Raw genomic sequence first — 16,159 nt, 5'->3', positions numbered from 1 at the left:
GGGGCCAATTGTGGCCCGCGGCATGATATTTTGTGGCCCGCAGGACAGTATGAATGTTAGTGTGGCATTACCAACACATGTGTCACTCGCGCCATGTACTCCCGTCACAAAAGATTCAACAAATAACGATGTATATTCATAAGATCCACAAGAATTGGCATATTTCCTCATGTATGTTGAAAACAGCGAGTGAGTTTGAGACCCCTGTTTTAGACCACGCTGTAAAAAGCTGATGTAAATACTCAGATCATGCTTCCCTGCTTCAATGGAGGTAACATAAACACATTTTATTAATATGACATGGCATTGCACAAAAGGGCATTTCTAGAGAATACATAGCATTTTGTAATACAAGTATGATAATTGCCCCACACTCACATTCCAAAATATTTAATTTGAGTCTAGAATTTATGGCATTGCAAGCAGGCTGCAGTACTCACTCTCCTCCTGCATGCGGGCGAGTATCTGCACATCGGTGACGTCGTTGAGTTTGTACGTGTTGGAGGAGCCCACAGAGTCCTCGTCCATCTCCGACGTGCTCAGCTCACTGTCCACAGACGACTGTGGGCTCACGGCTGGAGGGTTCCTGTCCGCTGACGAGTTACGCTGGTAAACTGGGAAAAAACAGAAATAAAATGAGAAAGGATTCAGTTATCAAGTTTTTTAAGAAATTTAAAACTAGGAGTGTAAAAATTTGTTGTGATTAAACTTTTAAAATTCCTGACTTTTTCCTGATAATAGATGCCATATTTATAAACAATTTAAATTTGTTTTAATTTAACCATTTTTTGTGAATGTTATGGCTATGTTGTTAGCCAAATAGTCTTAAAAGTGCACTAAATAATTTTTGCTCCATAAAGCTGTACTATGCCTAGAATGTTACACAGCATAGAATAACTGTCACTGTTTAGTAGACAGTAGAGGATACAGTAACATTAGATACAGTAAGAAAAATTAAAGAGAGAGAAAAAAAGAAAGTTTATTCTTCTTTCAATCACTTTTGTTGCTGTAAAGATAAGTGTTGCTCAGATGAGTCCCCCCACAGTGGTGTAGATGTAGTGGATTACCTGTATTTGTGGGGCAGGAGCTGCTGTCTCACGATGGGGACTCTGGCGGGCGTGGACGAGGGCGAGTTGAAGCCACTGCTGTACGGACTGTTAGCTGTGTTTGAGCCATACGGACTCCCATAGCCCACCTGACTGTATGGACTGCCATACAAGCTCCTGCGCTTCAGGGCTACAACAAGAGTGGAAAAATAGGCACGTGTTAGCTTACTAGAATCTTAACTTGTTTTGTATGCAATTTAGTTTTAGTCACCTAAATGGTTGTCATTTTTCAGGGTATCTACTAGTGTTGTCACAATACAGAAATGTTCGATTTTGTGGATTTTGATACTTAGGAATAGACGCGATCCTCAATACCAATTCCAAGATACCACAATGATAATAAAAAAACTTACAATGTGATTTTCAACATTAAATAATAGTAGCTTCTTTTATATTCACATGTGGCCTTATATCTGTGTAAGCCCTCAGTGGTCCAGTTAGGTTCCATAGTGGTCCATGGGTGTATACTAGTCTATGTGTCTTAAACAGCTCAAGATCATTCTAACGCTATTCAAGGCTATTCAACTTTTTTAGTATCGATACCTGCTCAAATGAGTATCTACTTTCTATGCTAGTTTCAGTGTGGATTAGTATCTGATTTTTTTTATTTTTGACAACCCAAGTATCTCCCAAAAGGATGTATTGGTGTGATGTGCATGAATGAAGTTTTAGTATTGTACCATTGTTTCCCCTAATCTTATGGCTCAAACAGACAAACCTGCTACTTCACTAACAAGCAACTCAAAAGTTGCAGTTTAACATAATTGTGGAATATCATAATATTTGTCGACCCGCTATCACACTTGTCCGTTTAGCGCCGGATACACATAGCATCAGGGAGAGAGCACATGTCTAAATCGATGCAGGCTGTTCTCTAAAGTGTAGTCCATTATTCCTTATGCTAGAGGAGGCAGTGCTTCCACTCCACACAGCAAACCATTCAGCTGGACTCACAATGAAACGCTCTATGAACCAGCGGCCCAGTGCTCTCACAAATACCAGACTGTGGACTGTTTCAGTGCATAAGTCTTTGTCTCTGTCTGACGGGACATATTTACACAGCTGTGGAAGTGCCTTTAAAGATCAGCAAGCTAACTCCGAACTCCACTCCATCTCCCTGTTCCCATGATCAGCACTAGAGTCTGATGCATTATTTAACAAACTACATCACATCCACACTGACAACATGCGGAAAAGAGTGAAGAATGTAGCAAGCCAATACACCAAAACATGAACAAGTATCAAGCTTATTTTGACAAGGCGTGGATGGTAGGGTTTTAGTCCTTTAGTCAATTAATCGATTGATGGTGTCTTAGTTGACCACAATTTGTATTAATATTAATAACGAATTAACATTTGTACTTCTTTGCATAAATAGTTGTTTCTGCATTAACTCCAGTACAGTTGTAGTCTTGTGAGTGCAGTTTGGGCCAGAAACATAGAGATACATAAGAGTTTTGAGAGCTTTTGCTACGCCCCCTTTTTAGTAACTAATGGATGTTTTTTGTCAACCAAGAATTTCTTTTCTACACCCGGATGTTGCCATTTTGGCCTGTCAAGAAGTTAATGTAACCATAAATGTTGTTCAAATTTTTATTTAGTTGCTAAAATCCCCTATTTTTAAAATCAAAATTTCAATCATAAAATTTGTTTAAGAAATGTCTTGTTTTTTTAATTATTTATAATATTTACTCATGCAACTATTTACTGCACCGATAATAACTGTAATGACTTTCCTGGTCAGATCAACAATTATTATTATCATCTACCAACTACCATCTGAAATGCCATTGGGTTCTAGCTATGCTAACTTGAGGAAATTTGACAAAAAATTGAACTTAAAAATGAGGAGGAAAATTTTATAAGACAAAGCCTGGTATTGAAACTTACAGCTTTAAGCATTTTCTGAACATATGACAAGAGAAGGGCTGACAATGTTGCCTTTGTCAACAAGAAAATGAGGAGGACCAAAGTGTGACAGGAGAACGAGGAACTAACTTCACTGTCTTTTGACCCTTATGGCACACCGTAGAACAGTAGCCCAGGACTGCTGTCAAAAATATGGAAGAAGAACTATGCTGAACTGCTTTGCTTTCATAACAAATGCTGTGTCTGAGCCGCCTCCCTGTTCAGTCTTATATAACATGTACATGAGGGCCTGGTCATGTTTAAAATCTGGGAATGCCTTGAGTGAGTCAGCAGCTACACAGAACATCCCAGTCTTTATTTAAATCTCCTTTAGACAAACATGAATAAAGCCATAGTTTGGGTGTGGCTCGGTCAAGGACTAGAGGCATTAAGCACTTTTAAGTTTGCTCTCCGCTTCACAAAAAATGAGAAAAGAGAAAAATGTTCCAACTTCCTTGGTGACCACAGTATTGACAAATGAAAGTGGGTTCAGTTGTCTTATGGGATTTCTCTTGTCCCACAGGATGAGGAGGTTCTCTGTAAAGATTAATCTTACTCATAAAAATGATGTAAACTCATAATTCTGCATAGATGAGATGAGGCTAAAGCGTGCAGAGAGCAGGTTTGATCAAAATCAAATTGCAATTTGAATAGATGTAATTAACAAAGTACAAAGCATGCAATTTTTGAAGTACAATCCTCCACAAACAACTAAATATCTGGTTTTATATCACAAAAAACTGCTAATCCTACTAGTTTAGATCTGTATAAACATGTTCTAAAGTACATATGATTCTTATACTGTATTAGTTTATCAGTTTGTTTTTCAGTCTTTGTCAATTTTCCTTAATGCAATTAAAATGCAAACTTTGAACATAATCTCATTACTTACACAAACTGCAAATCTAATCACAATCACAATGCTTGTCAGATATTTTTTTTCCCAGATCGTTCAGCCCTATACTTATCTAAAACTAAATACCTAATACCTAAAATGATGCACTGCTAATAGTAACATAAGGCTAATAGAGCTATGTGTATATAGGCCTGTCACGATAATTACTATATCGACTTATCATTCAATATATGTTAGATTGAACAATATTTTTTGGGGGTCAATATTTATTGTCTGTACATTTTCTTTGCAGTACTAGGAAATATATGGTTATTTTTTGGCTATATGATAAGATTTGAGCTGTAGAAGGTTGAATAAATAACTTCTATGACTCATTACAGATGCAAACCCTCATTCTGCTATTTATTTCTTTAACAATATTGTAAATTTCAAACAGTTTTTATGATTTAAATCTGCCCTTGTATTTTTGTATCAGTGACATAAATAAGTTTCAATATCATTTATCATCCATATTTACTTCAGCAATATATTGTACTTCAAAATGTGTTATTGTGACAGGCCTATATGTATATAATAAACTTCATACCCTAATGTAAAAACAAGTTATGAGTTGGAATAAGGTCTTTTGCTGACTAAATGTCCCATACTGCGACAAGGACCAGCACAGAGCAGTGTGTTCTATTGGTCAACATGATCCAGAGTCACATGAGTCTCTCGGTCAAAACGGGACTGACCCGGCTCAGTTTAGACCAGGATCTGAGAGCAACTTTTCTCAGGAGGGACTAAAATTAGGGACGCACAAGTCTCAAAAATGACAAGTGCTAAACTCCTCATGACAGTTTGACTGAGCTTTAGAACAAATAAAACACACAATTCACTTATTTAGAGTCAAATTTGATGCCTGTGTTAGTCCAGATCCTGTATTAGATAAAGCCTAGCTCCACAGACTTACATGGCTCCTAACACAAACTAGTCTTCTGCTGTTTACCCACAAATAGTTCTGGACTAGGGCTTGTGCAAAACAACACTTGTGCAAAATAAGCTGGAATGACTCTTGAACCAGTAAATAATATCCTGTTGTAAACAACAGAGTTTTGAAACAGTAAAGTCATGTAAACAAAAACACTAGTTTTGCATAGGCTTTTACCTTGAACTTAAATGTGCTTCTTCGAGTATTTTATTAGTTAGGAGTGCTTTAAACTCTTACATTTCTTGAAAGAAAAACAAGCCTATCAACTGAATCTGGTTTCAGACAGGCTCTAGTGCATGTGAGAACAATTCTCCCAGAATTAACAACCCTCCCTGACCATCTCAACAAGTGCACTCTGTGACAGTACACTTGTTGCTGGGATTGCCAGACATTTTTTTGCTACCTGACCAAGTCTTAGAAAATGCATGCATTTTCCACCACCAAAGAGGGTCAGAATCAGTGTCTATCTCAGAGGCCAGCAAATATGTGGACAGTTCAATCTTAATGTTGTCTTCTATTCAAAAATCTCACATTTTTTCAAAAACAGCACCCACACTAAATTTAATACAATTTAAAATGTTGTTTATTAAATACAATTTTGTGTGTGGTATCAGTGCATTAGTCTGAAGTCAAGCTAAAATTATAAAAATATGTTACTTTATAACTGAGTTATAAGAGAAACAAAATGGGGTCAAATTGACTCCCGAGAAACTTAACCTTTGTATGTTCCTCCCTAGTAAAGTTGAATATCTCTGTAATTACTGGCTCTATGTCCATACCCACTTTGTTTTGACCAGTGTGGCTGGCCAGGTAACACTTTTGCATGTGCGGGATATAATTGGCTGTTTTCAATTAATGGACTGATAATTTGAGCATGGACAATGATTGATCAGGTAATTTTTTGCTCCAACTTCTATGATCCTTATGATCTGAGTTCTTGGTGCTTATGGCTGCACCTCCTCACCAGACTTTTTAGCAGAAAGTCTCCTCACATCCACAGTGAAAACAATGTAAACTGTCTGTCAGTCGTCCAGGTCTGATCCATAGCAAACAAAGAAGTTAAATCTGTCAACTGGACAAATCTTGTAGGAGTGAAGACATTTTGCTGCTCATCCAAGCCGCTTCTTCAGTTCTGGTCAGAATGCTGGTGGCCACTGCCTTTTAAATCTATCTGAGGGGAGGGGCTAACCACACTGAAACTGTAAACAGCTATTGTCTCCAGTTTCAGCTGAAACTACCTTATTCAGCCCTTAACAACACTGCTATTGTTCTCATTGTCCTGAGTCTGAGGATGGAGTTGTAGATGGGGGAGAGAGTCTCAGGCCCCCATTTCTGTTTAAGGAAGGATTCTCTTTCCTAACAAAAATAGCTTCTTTAACTCCTTTTGTTAGGCTGAATAGGGCAGTTTCAGCTGAAACTGGAGACAATAGCTGTTTACAGTTTCAGAGTGGTTAGCCTTAACTTGGTGGTTTCCATGGTTACAGCTGCTTCCAGTCTACTTTCACATGCCATCACAACATTCTAGAATCCCTCTAATTTAACATTTAGCTAGAGGGCAGATCAGAATTCTAGAACAGATTTGTATTGCAACCATGGCAACCCACTTTTAAACATTGTTTTCCTATTTGCCTGAGCTCCAAATTCTAAAAAACCTAACGTTTTGACAAGACAAAGCAAATTTAGACCTTGTAAATTGTACAATGGTACAATGATACCAAAACACATCCAGCTTTTCTTTTACTCTCTGTTGATGCATCTGGGTGGTACCATTTTTTCCCCCAGACACAGTTATATGCCAAACAACAGCCAATTTGTGTTAGTGGTTATCCTCGCAAATGTTGATTCTTGATATGTTTTTAACAATCAGGTTAAGGTTCGGGTTTGGATCAGGGTTAAATTTAGGAATAGGTAAGTTTAGGGTTTTTGGCTAGGTCTGTTAACTCAGCCTTGGCAACACTGAGCTGTAATTTTTAGACAAAAGAAAATTAGTTAAAATTTGTTGTATTTAACATATCACAAAAAATACAGTCAATGACACTGAACCTTAATATTTGTTGTAATATTATCAGCTGATACTGAACTTAACTCACTGTATGGAAAGCAGATAGTTAGCTTTGATTGACAGGGAATGCTCAGTCCTACCCCCAGTGAAAATGCAAGAATTTAGGGAGTCGCCTTTGTTTTGTTTTTGTTTTGTCTTGTTTTGTTTTTTTTTGTTTTTTTTACATTGGCACTTCACAAATCTATTATAGGTTGGACTGCTCATTTTGCTAAAACACAGATAAGATTTTACAAAATAAAATCAATAAAATCTAAAATTTTCTAATCTAAAAACCAGTTTGGAAATTTTTTAGGTTTAAAATTTAACTTCCTAATTGGAAACCATCCATCCATCCATTTTCTTCCGCTTATCCGGGGCCGGGTCGCGGGGGCAGCAGTCTAAGCAGGGACTCCCAAACTTTCCTCACCCCGGACACGTCCTCCAGCTCCTCCAGTGGGACCCCAAGGTGTTCCCAGGCCAGCCGAGAGACATAGTCCCTCCAGCGTGTCCTGGGTCTTCCCCGGGGCCTCCTCCCGGTGGGACATGCCCAGAACACCTCCCTAGGGAGGCGTCCAGGAGGCATCCTGAGCAGATGCCCGAGCCACCTCAACTGGTTCCTCTCAACGTGTAGGAGCAGCGGCTCCTCCCGTGTGACCGAGCTCCTCACCCTATCCCTAAGGGTGCGCCCAGCCTCTCTGCAGAGGAAACCCATTTCGGCCGCTTGTATCCGCGACCTTGTCCTTTCGGGCATTACCCAGAGCTCATGACCATAGGTGAGGGTAGGAACGTAGATTGACCGGTAAATTGAGAGGTTTGCCTTTGGGCTCAGCTCCTTCTTCACCACAACGGACCAATACAGCGACCGCATCACTGCCGACGCTGCACCGATCTGCCTGTCAATCTCACGCTCCATCCTTCCCTCACTCGTGAACAAGACTCCGAGATACTTGAACTCCTCCACTTGAGGCAGAGACTCACCACCCACCCGGAGAGGGCAAGCCACCTTTTTCCGGTCGAGAACCATGGCCTCGGATTTGGAGGAGCTGATTCTCATCCCAGCCGCTTCACACTCAGCTGCAAACCGCCCCAGTGCCTGCTGCAGGTCCTGGCTCGAAGAAGCCATCAGGACAACATCATCTGTGGTTCCCAAACCAGACCCCCTCCAACCCCTGGCTGCGCCTAGAAATTCTGTCCATAAATATAATGAACAGAACCAGTGACAAAGGGCAGCCCTGGCGGAATCCAACATGCACCGGGAACAGGTCTGACTTACTGCCGGCAATGCGAACACAGCTCCTGCTCCGGTCATACAGGGACCGGACAGCCCTTAGCAAAGAGCCCCGGACCCCATACTCCCAGAGCACCCCCCAAAGGACACCACGAGGGACATGGTCGAATGCCTTCTCCAGATCCACAAAACACATGTGGACTGGTTGGGCATACTCCCATGAACCCTCGAGGACCCGATGGAGAGTATAGAGCTGGTCCAGTGTTCCACGACCGGGACGAAAACCACAACCACAACCACGACTATTAAACTAGGGAAAGCATTAGCTGTTACCTACAACCATGTTGTACAGTGGTCCAAATCTCCAATGTACACAGAAATGATTATTTGACCTAATAAAAATGTGAGGAAAAACACTTTATTTTGTTTAAATAATGTTTTAAGTTTTAGAATCTCAACTTTTCTTTGCAAATAGCTTCTTGACTATAATTTATTTTCATAATAGTTCTTATCCCACCAAATTAAGAAAAACAGAATCACATGAAACAAAAACTGGCACAAAGTTCAATGTCGGAAGAAACTACATTCACTACACTCAATTCCACTGCTATGGAACAGGAAGAAACCCAAAAATTAAAGCATCTACATTATATCGGCTTAAACCATGAGGTGGCCCTGTCAGTGCCCATGTTGTCTCTACTTGACATAAAGCCAACAATTCATCAAGATAACTAAGATATTTTTTTTGCATTTGTAGCACCTTAGAGTGTTAACTACAAGGAAATAACAAGTAAGCGTATGTAATACTATTCTATGGACCAGGGAATTTCAGTTAAGTACGACTACTGGAGCAATTGTTGGGAGAACCTGAGTTAAGAAGAACCACAGATCAGAGAAATGAGTTTAAATTGCTGGCTGTTATTGGCTGTTATTGTTACACTTATTAACAGTTTGAAAATGGACATATGTGGACAGACATTAACATTAAACATAAAATTGTTAATTTCAAAACTTGTTTTTGCCAAAAGTTTATGATGATGACACAATGTTGTATGCAGTATAAAGTCGCACAACACTCTGGCAAAAGGAAAACTATTACTGAAGTAGAAAGTGATATGTAATGTAATCTGACAGGTTTTGCTGCTTTTTTAAAATAAACATGTCCGGTTGGTTATAAAAAGTACCCATTATATTATAAGAATACTGCTACAGCGGCGGTAGTAAATAAAATTATCATCAAAAAGTAAATTAAAATAAGTGTATTGACTACTTTAAAATGACTATCCCAACCTGACATCTGCTTTTTGCCATATTATCAGAAACATTTCTTTTTTCTAAGTTGAAGTACAATTATTTGCCATGCTGTCCAGCTAATTTAACCCAATGTCATATTATCACAAATGTTTCAGTATTATATTTTCTAAAAAGGCTAAAAACTGCCACAATAGTTTTGAAATGTAAAATTTTCATGTGTGGAACAAGTTCAACAGAATCATATATTTATTTCTGAAGACCAGTCACATTGCAGCTCTCTTTAGCATTGCATAAATTTAGACTTTGTCAACATGAGCAGAAATAAATCAGACTGGACTCTGTGACATCGTGTGGAGCTTCAGCCCTCTGTATTCCACCAAGAGTCGCAATAGTTTCCACATGAACTCATCAAATAGAAAGCATTCACTGTCTTCTATCTGCATTTGTTCTCTAGAATCTATACACCAAATTATTGGGCTCCAAGCACTGATACAAATAGTTGCACCATACATCGTAAAATTATGGACCAACACAATATCCATAATGACAAAGATCTTGCAGCTGACAGATTTACATTTTGTTCCATACTACTACTAATTTCACTAAAACTTTAGTTGTTCAGTAATGGTTGGAGCTTGGTGTAGTCCTGATGTAGACTAGGTTTGGTTCTGCCCTACTCCTATATTTGGTTCCCAGATTTGTCTAATTTTTGATATGTGCAATTGTGAACTCACTATCAAAATATTAAAACGGTTTTGTTTGATTTGGCATTGGCTCAACTCGCCTATTTATCCATGCTTGGGACAGACACAGCTGGTTCAGTCTTTTGTCAGCCCTGAGGCTGGAGCAGCAAACCAACTATTGTAGCGTTTCATTTGTTGTTGTCTGGTTAAGTCATCTCAATGGAGTCTCCAGTCAGTGAGTCACCATTGTCATACCACTGACACACCTCAGGTTCATTATAAGTTTTATGTATAGCAAGCTCATCAAGTTTGGTTTAGAATTTTCGATAATTATTTTACATGGTCTTGCATTATTTTTTCTCTACACACAAGAAAAGTGCAAAATGTCAACCTTGCTGGCACCCATACTAATAAGATGAGTAAAATTTTACACACACTATAAAACCTTTGGTAACACAATAAACTATTAAAATGCCAAAACCTAATATGGTTCTGCTTATTTATTTCCCAAGTGCTAGTGAACAAATTGAACCTTAAAATGCATAGGACAGGTTAATCTATAAATTTCAATAAAACACAGTTAATATACATATATTTAAGATTTACTAAATATTTTGTCCAGTTTATTCTTCACTTTTTTGGGGTTAAGTTTATAATTTTACTTCTTGGTTGGACGAGGCAGCAGATATGACCTACATAGAGGCAATTCCAGTGTTACCTAGCAACCATAATGTAAACAAGAGCCAAAACATTGTTAAACTATTTTCAGAATTACTGTCAAAATTACTAAGTTATCATAAAATAATAAAATAAAATAAAGGTTTAAACCGCCTTACTTGTGTGTAAATTGTTTGGAAATAATTTTTGGTGTTAATGACAAAGGAAGAATGAGAACTCTTACTTTTAGAACTTGTATTTTTGCACTTTCCTTTACACCTTTTTTCCACAAACTTCCACTTAGCTGCCGCTAAAACTATGTCAAAACAATATTTACCACAGGTAATACCGAGCAAAGTAATAATTAGAAAAATCTGAAAATCCTTCATATTCACTGTAACCTTAATAGTGACTGTGTACCTGACATGGAGAGGTCCAGTCTGTGGATGAGGGAGCGTTTGGCCGACTCCATCTCAGGACTGGGGTTGTCCAGAGCCTGTCGACACCACACGATGGGACTCAAGGCCTTCTGTAAGGGGCTATTCAATTTGGCTTCATATAACCTGGAAAATACAAAGACGATGAGCAGAGTGAAGGCATGGGCTGAAATATAAATGAAAATGGGTATATGAATATAATACATGAAATGGAAGAAAAAGAGTTGCAGAAGACATTAGGATCGACACTCTCATATTAAAGGTGCACTTTGTAACTTTTCTAGTGGAAAGTCTGTCTTGTTATTTCATAGAGATGTTATTGCTTTGCCTACATTCTTACTGTAAGTGGGTTCACATCTCCACAGATCTGGAGTCTCATTGATAAAGCACTGATGCAAAATCTTTCGTGTCTTTCCATGTTAAGTCTGGGACCTATAAAAAAAAGACAACTTGATACAGAAACGTGCAGTTGTTTGGTCCACAAACAGTGAATCCTGAGGGTGGGGGCTTTCTGAGATTTTGTAGAAGTTTGTGTTTTGTCTGAATTTCGTAAAACCCCCCAAAATATTTCATTAACAATCTCCTGACTTGTAACACAGCCTGTTGGTATTGCCTGCCTCCATAGAGATGGATACATTTTATGCCAAATTGTGGAACATTCTAGACAAAGCAATACCATCTCCAAAGAGAAAAGTTGGCATTTAAAAATGACATAGTACACCTTTAACTGTCAGTAAATTTAGCAGAATACATATTAGACATTTTAATTCATAAAAGCTGAATACATAATGCTCCATTCAATAACAACATTAACAAATTTTCTAACAAAACAAAACCAAAAGCTTTTCCTGAGAATAAAATACAAAGTTTCCTTTGAAGCAGTATTGATGAGGACCACCCTGGATCCGCTGCAGTGTCTTTAGTTTGTGTTGGGGGTGCTAACTCAGTCACATTGATTATAGCTGTCAGAGCGCTCAGAGGTGGATGAAAGCCCAGCACCGTTTGATACAACTTTCCAATGTGACCATGGCTTTTCTACTCATTTAACTGATCTGAAAGTAGTGTACGAGTTTCTGTTTATGCGTGGAATGGGTCTGTGTCAGCAGCTGTCAGCTCTGAGGTAGCATTTCTCATATAAACACAACACATCCGAGACAGAGAGCAGGGGAATACAGGCAAAAACTCACTGTGGATCAGCATCACAGCAGAGGACACTCAGGATCTGGAAGACTCTGATGTTATTATACTTTTATTAAACTGAAGTAATGACTGCAATTGATAATATGAATATAAATATGTGAAATGCACTGATTATAGTGATCAATGATGTAATATTAAAATGGTATTCATATTGTGGTCAGGTCTCAATGGTCAAAACTGACTGTCAGTAGATGTTCTAAAAATTGGAAAATTTGGGAATAAACCGAACTATAAATAGGAAAAAACAGTACTGAGCCAGGTTAAAATTATGAGTTTTTGTGGTCCTATACAAAGTTTGTTATTATTGCTAAGTATACCATACAATTCTCTAGGTGTTGTTATTGTACTTATATTCTGATATTCTAATATGAGTAATAGTATTGTGCAGCGCTGGTATATATCTTGTCTGTCCTGAAAGGGGCAGTGTTTAAAATCCGGTCAAATGTTAATTCTGGGATTACAGGAGTCTGTAGCAGGAGCTGGCACAGACAGGGCACTACGGCGTAATCCGACATAGAGATCTGATCTAGGGGCAGAGGCAGAGCCGTCTAAAGTATGGCGGGGAGGAGTGAGTCTGAGTTCAGCCACTGGAACAAATAGTGAGGAGGCTTCATCAGAGATGCAATCCAACAACAAAAGGCCCCTTTAAATCAGAATTAAGGGCTATTCATGTTTAAAATTATATCCTTATCTGGCAACACAATATGCATCTTGGCTGTAAACTTCTTTAATCACTTGTTTGCCACATCTATACTGGTCTTCCAAGTACCATCAGCTCTAAACCAGGTCTACAATCTACAAAAGTGTAGCTACGATAAACTCAGGAAATATTTCAACTGGTGAGGAATCTGCAGATCATCTGAAGGAGCATTACGAGACTTGTGTTTCAATATCTTATCATCACAGTTGTTGTTATGTCCACAAAGTACTCCTTGACTTGACTCTCTAGCTGGATTAAATGTCATTTTAGAAGTTACATTTCCTATTCTTCAACAAGATGACTTTGACCCTCATTTGTAAAGTTTTCTTCAATGTAATGAATAAATCAGATACGTCTTTGAGTGCAATTGGGCCCATTAGTGTCTTGTCGTGGTCATTAAAGAGACCAATTGAACCAAGCCTCTGTTGAAGGGCCGATAACACGTCTCTAATCCGGTAACAAAGGCCCTCGTCAGCGTAAACTGTCCAGTGTATCAGAAAACTACCTCGTCCAACTTCAACAAAGTTGATACGTCTGAGGCTCATTTCAATGTAAACACAGGAGCTCAAATCTGTGAGAGGCTTAGGGATTATGCTTTTGAAGGAAATCTGTGAAAAGCCAAACTAATGCTGCACAGCACAGCAAAACCTGCAAATATATTCAAGCAGTGTTTCTCAAATGTGCGGCTTAGTTTCATTATAACTTTGCAGGTTCTATTTATGCTATATTCTGGTTATATACTTTTGGACAAATTGCATACCTTAAAATATGAAAAACAAGTTCATTTATTTCAGTCGTGTAAGTGCATAAAAATAGTAGCGGTTACTGTTTACGTTGGTTAGTTTTACAGTGAATGTTTTTACATAATATAAAAGGAGCTTTAAAAAACTAAAATGAGATTGGCAAAGTCTAACATGGATTGAAAAGTCAAGGTATAAACTTAAATCCTAAAGATCTAAACCAGAAATAATTAGACTGAGAAACTGAGCTTCAACCATATCAATTTTTTTTTTTCTTCAAAGTTAATGTAATGCATCATAATCAAGACTTGCTTTAGTAAAAGGGCAAGATAAGAGTGAATAAAGCACTCCAATAATGGTCTTTCCACGTGCTTTCCAAATAAAACATTGCAATATCAGAGAAGAATCTTTTGATGTTGTTCAAAATACCCAACTCGGCTTGATCAGATGCTGTCATTGCTATTTTTGGTCTTCCTTCTGAGCATTTGTAGCTGTTGCAAGCAGCCCTCTCTGAGTAAAGTGAATCTACAGGAGGGAAATGACCATGGAGCTACCTCTCCCATGGGTTGCCTCTCCTATGGGCTGCCAGGCAGAAACTCTACTTTCACTTCTAACTGTAGTCGCAAACTTCCTGTCAACCCTGGCTGCAATGACAAACAAAAAACAAGCAATCTGTCACAACACAACAGAGACAGTGCAACAGATGATAATGTCCTGAACAGCTGAGAGGTAACAAATAAACACAAATGTACATAAGATAAGAGATACAACTAAGTGAGGTCATCTTTGGGCAGTTAAGATGTTGGACAGCTTCACAGCAGATGGTAGTAGTAGTGTTATAGCAGCTGTGCCGAGGCAGTGTACCCAGTCCTGAGCATACAGACACGGTTGTAAACGCCAGACACCTCTCGGGACAAGCTTGTCACTCACCAGCTGTCCTCGTCCTCGTGCAGACAGTCCATGTCCTCCAAGTCTAAGATGTCTACTTCATCCAAGATTGATGTTTCGCCTTCATCATTGAACCCTCCCGTTGTCTCTGAATACAGTGAGTTCCTGCTGGACAGAGAAGCTGCCCCGGTGGCCCCTTCACTGTCGTACGCTCTCCTAAAGCTGATGCCGTCGTATGACAGTCTGGGGCTCAAGCAGCGGCTGTTCTCCACCAGTCCGCCGAACCCCACCCCAGTGTAGCCGGCCAGCCCAGCTGACAGGGTCGAGTCGTAGCCAGCACTCAGCGGTCTGTGGCCCCCTGACATCCCTCCGGATGAAGACAATATCGTGGACCTGCTCCGGAGCTGCTCATTTTGCTGTTCGAGTTTCTTCACCAAGTCCTGGAGCTTCCGCACCTCCAAGTCCGCGTTGATATTTGAGTTGATATCCTCCATAGTGGCTTCCCTCAACCTACCGAAAATATGCGGCGCTCCGAGGTGCCCTCTTCTTTCCTCTGCCAACAGACCTGTATCTCCGTTCTCTTTGATCTCCTCTACGTCTTCAGTGAAGGCAAGGCGGTGTTGAGTTCACTTAAAACGCGAAACACCGTCATCTTCTCCGGTTCTTGGTGCTCAGGGTCGAGGCCATTTTCATAATACTCGTCACCAACTGAGAAAGACCAACAGGCGGCGGACTGCACACGTCATCACGCCAGGGCTCGGGCGCGCGCACGTAACCAACACCTATTTTCACGCGCACACGTCACTAATCTGGTATTTGCCATGTATCTATACTTCCATGATATTTCCCTATTTGTTTACAGTAGCAATTAGCAATCCGACAGGAATAATTGATGTATAGAGCCCATGATCGAGACCGTGGAACAATAGTATGATGAACCCTTAACGGTTTACATCAAAGTGACGTCGCAATTCTTGCTGTAGGCAAAAAGAAGGAAAGACTCGTTAGCGGGCGCTCTAAAAGTTTTAGACACTTTAAATGTTTTTTTGCTGTGTTTTTTGGGTGCCACAGCAAGAGGAACGGCACTTGGGGCACAAAACTAAAAGTTTTCCCGCATATTTATCAGCAGACATTCCTTAACAGGAAAAACAAAGACTGAAGACGTCGTAAACGTTACGTTAGAAATGAAAAAAATGTCATGTCAAAGCTACAATTTACATCTTTGTACTGTATTTCCTTGCCCCAGCTCCTGTACATGGCTGAGATCTATTTTATTTTTACTATATTTTACCAGTTCATATACAAATCTGTGTATTTGTATATTATTTGATAACTATTTTAACACATGTGTTTATGTGTTTTAATACAGGTGATGTTTCAGTTGAAGAGGAGCTGGCGATGCTTCATTGTCAAGAGAACACAGATGTCCATGAGCCCATGATCACAGAAACATACAGTTAGAACAAACAACTAAATAGTGACTGGTAATTT

At 39.2% G+C, this 16,159-nt stretch overlaps 1 protein-coding gene across 1 annotated transcript; it reads right to left on the bottom strand.

The window, feature by feature from the left end:
- Window positions 1-408: 408 nt before the first annotated feature.
- LOC117394145 (SLAIN motif-containing protein 2-like) lies at window positions 409-15,412 on the bottom strand. The gene is made up of 5 exons (XM_033992170.1): window positions 14,711-15,412; window positions 11,124-11,266; window positions 1,068-1,236; window positions 867-871; window positions 409-614 (listed from the first exon to the last, which is right to left on the bottom strand). Exons 1-5 carry the CDS (start codon window positions 15,160-15,162, stop codon window positions 409-411), a joined length of 975 nt encoding a protein of 324 aa, XP_033848061.1. The 5' UTR covers window positions 15,163-15,412.
- Between the last annotated feature and the right edge of the window lie 747 nt (window positions 15,413-16,159).

This window comes from Periophthalmus magnuspinnatus, chromosome 4 (genome assembly GCF_009829125.3).
Source record: "Periophthalmus magnuspinnatus isolate fPerMag1 chromosome 4, fPerMag1.2.pri, whole genome shotgun sequence".
In the NCBI taxonomy this organism is placed as follows: domain Eukaryota; kingdom Metazoa; phylum Chordata; class Actinopteri; order Gobiiformes; family Gobiidae; genus Periophthalmus; species Periophthalmus magnuspinnatus.
Note: the sequence above shows the minus strand (reverse complement) of the source record. Positions and strands in the feature narration are given on the sequence as shown.

Bases quoted from the DNA above. Each gene is read 5' to 3' on its own strand.
- LOC117394145 (XM_033992170.1), bottom strand. From the start codon at position 15,162: ATGGAGGATATCAACTCAAATATCAACGCGGACTTGGAGGTGCGGAAG. The intron at 11,267-14,710 runs GTGAGTGACAAG...TGTATTTTCCAG, and splicing joins CACGAGGACGAGGACAGCTG to GTTATATGAAGCCAAATTGA. The intron at 1,237-11,123 runs GTACACAGTCAC...CTCTTGTTGTAG, and splicing joins ACTGGACCTCTCCATGTCAG to CCCTGAAGCGCAGGAGCTTG.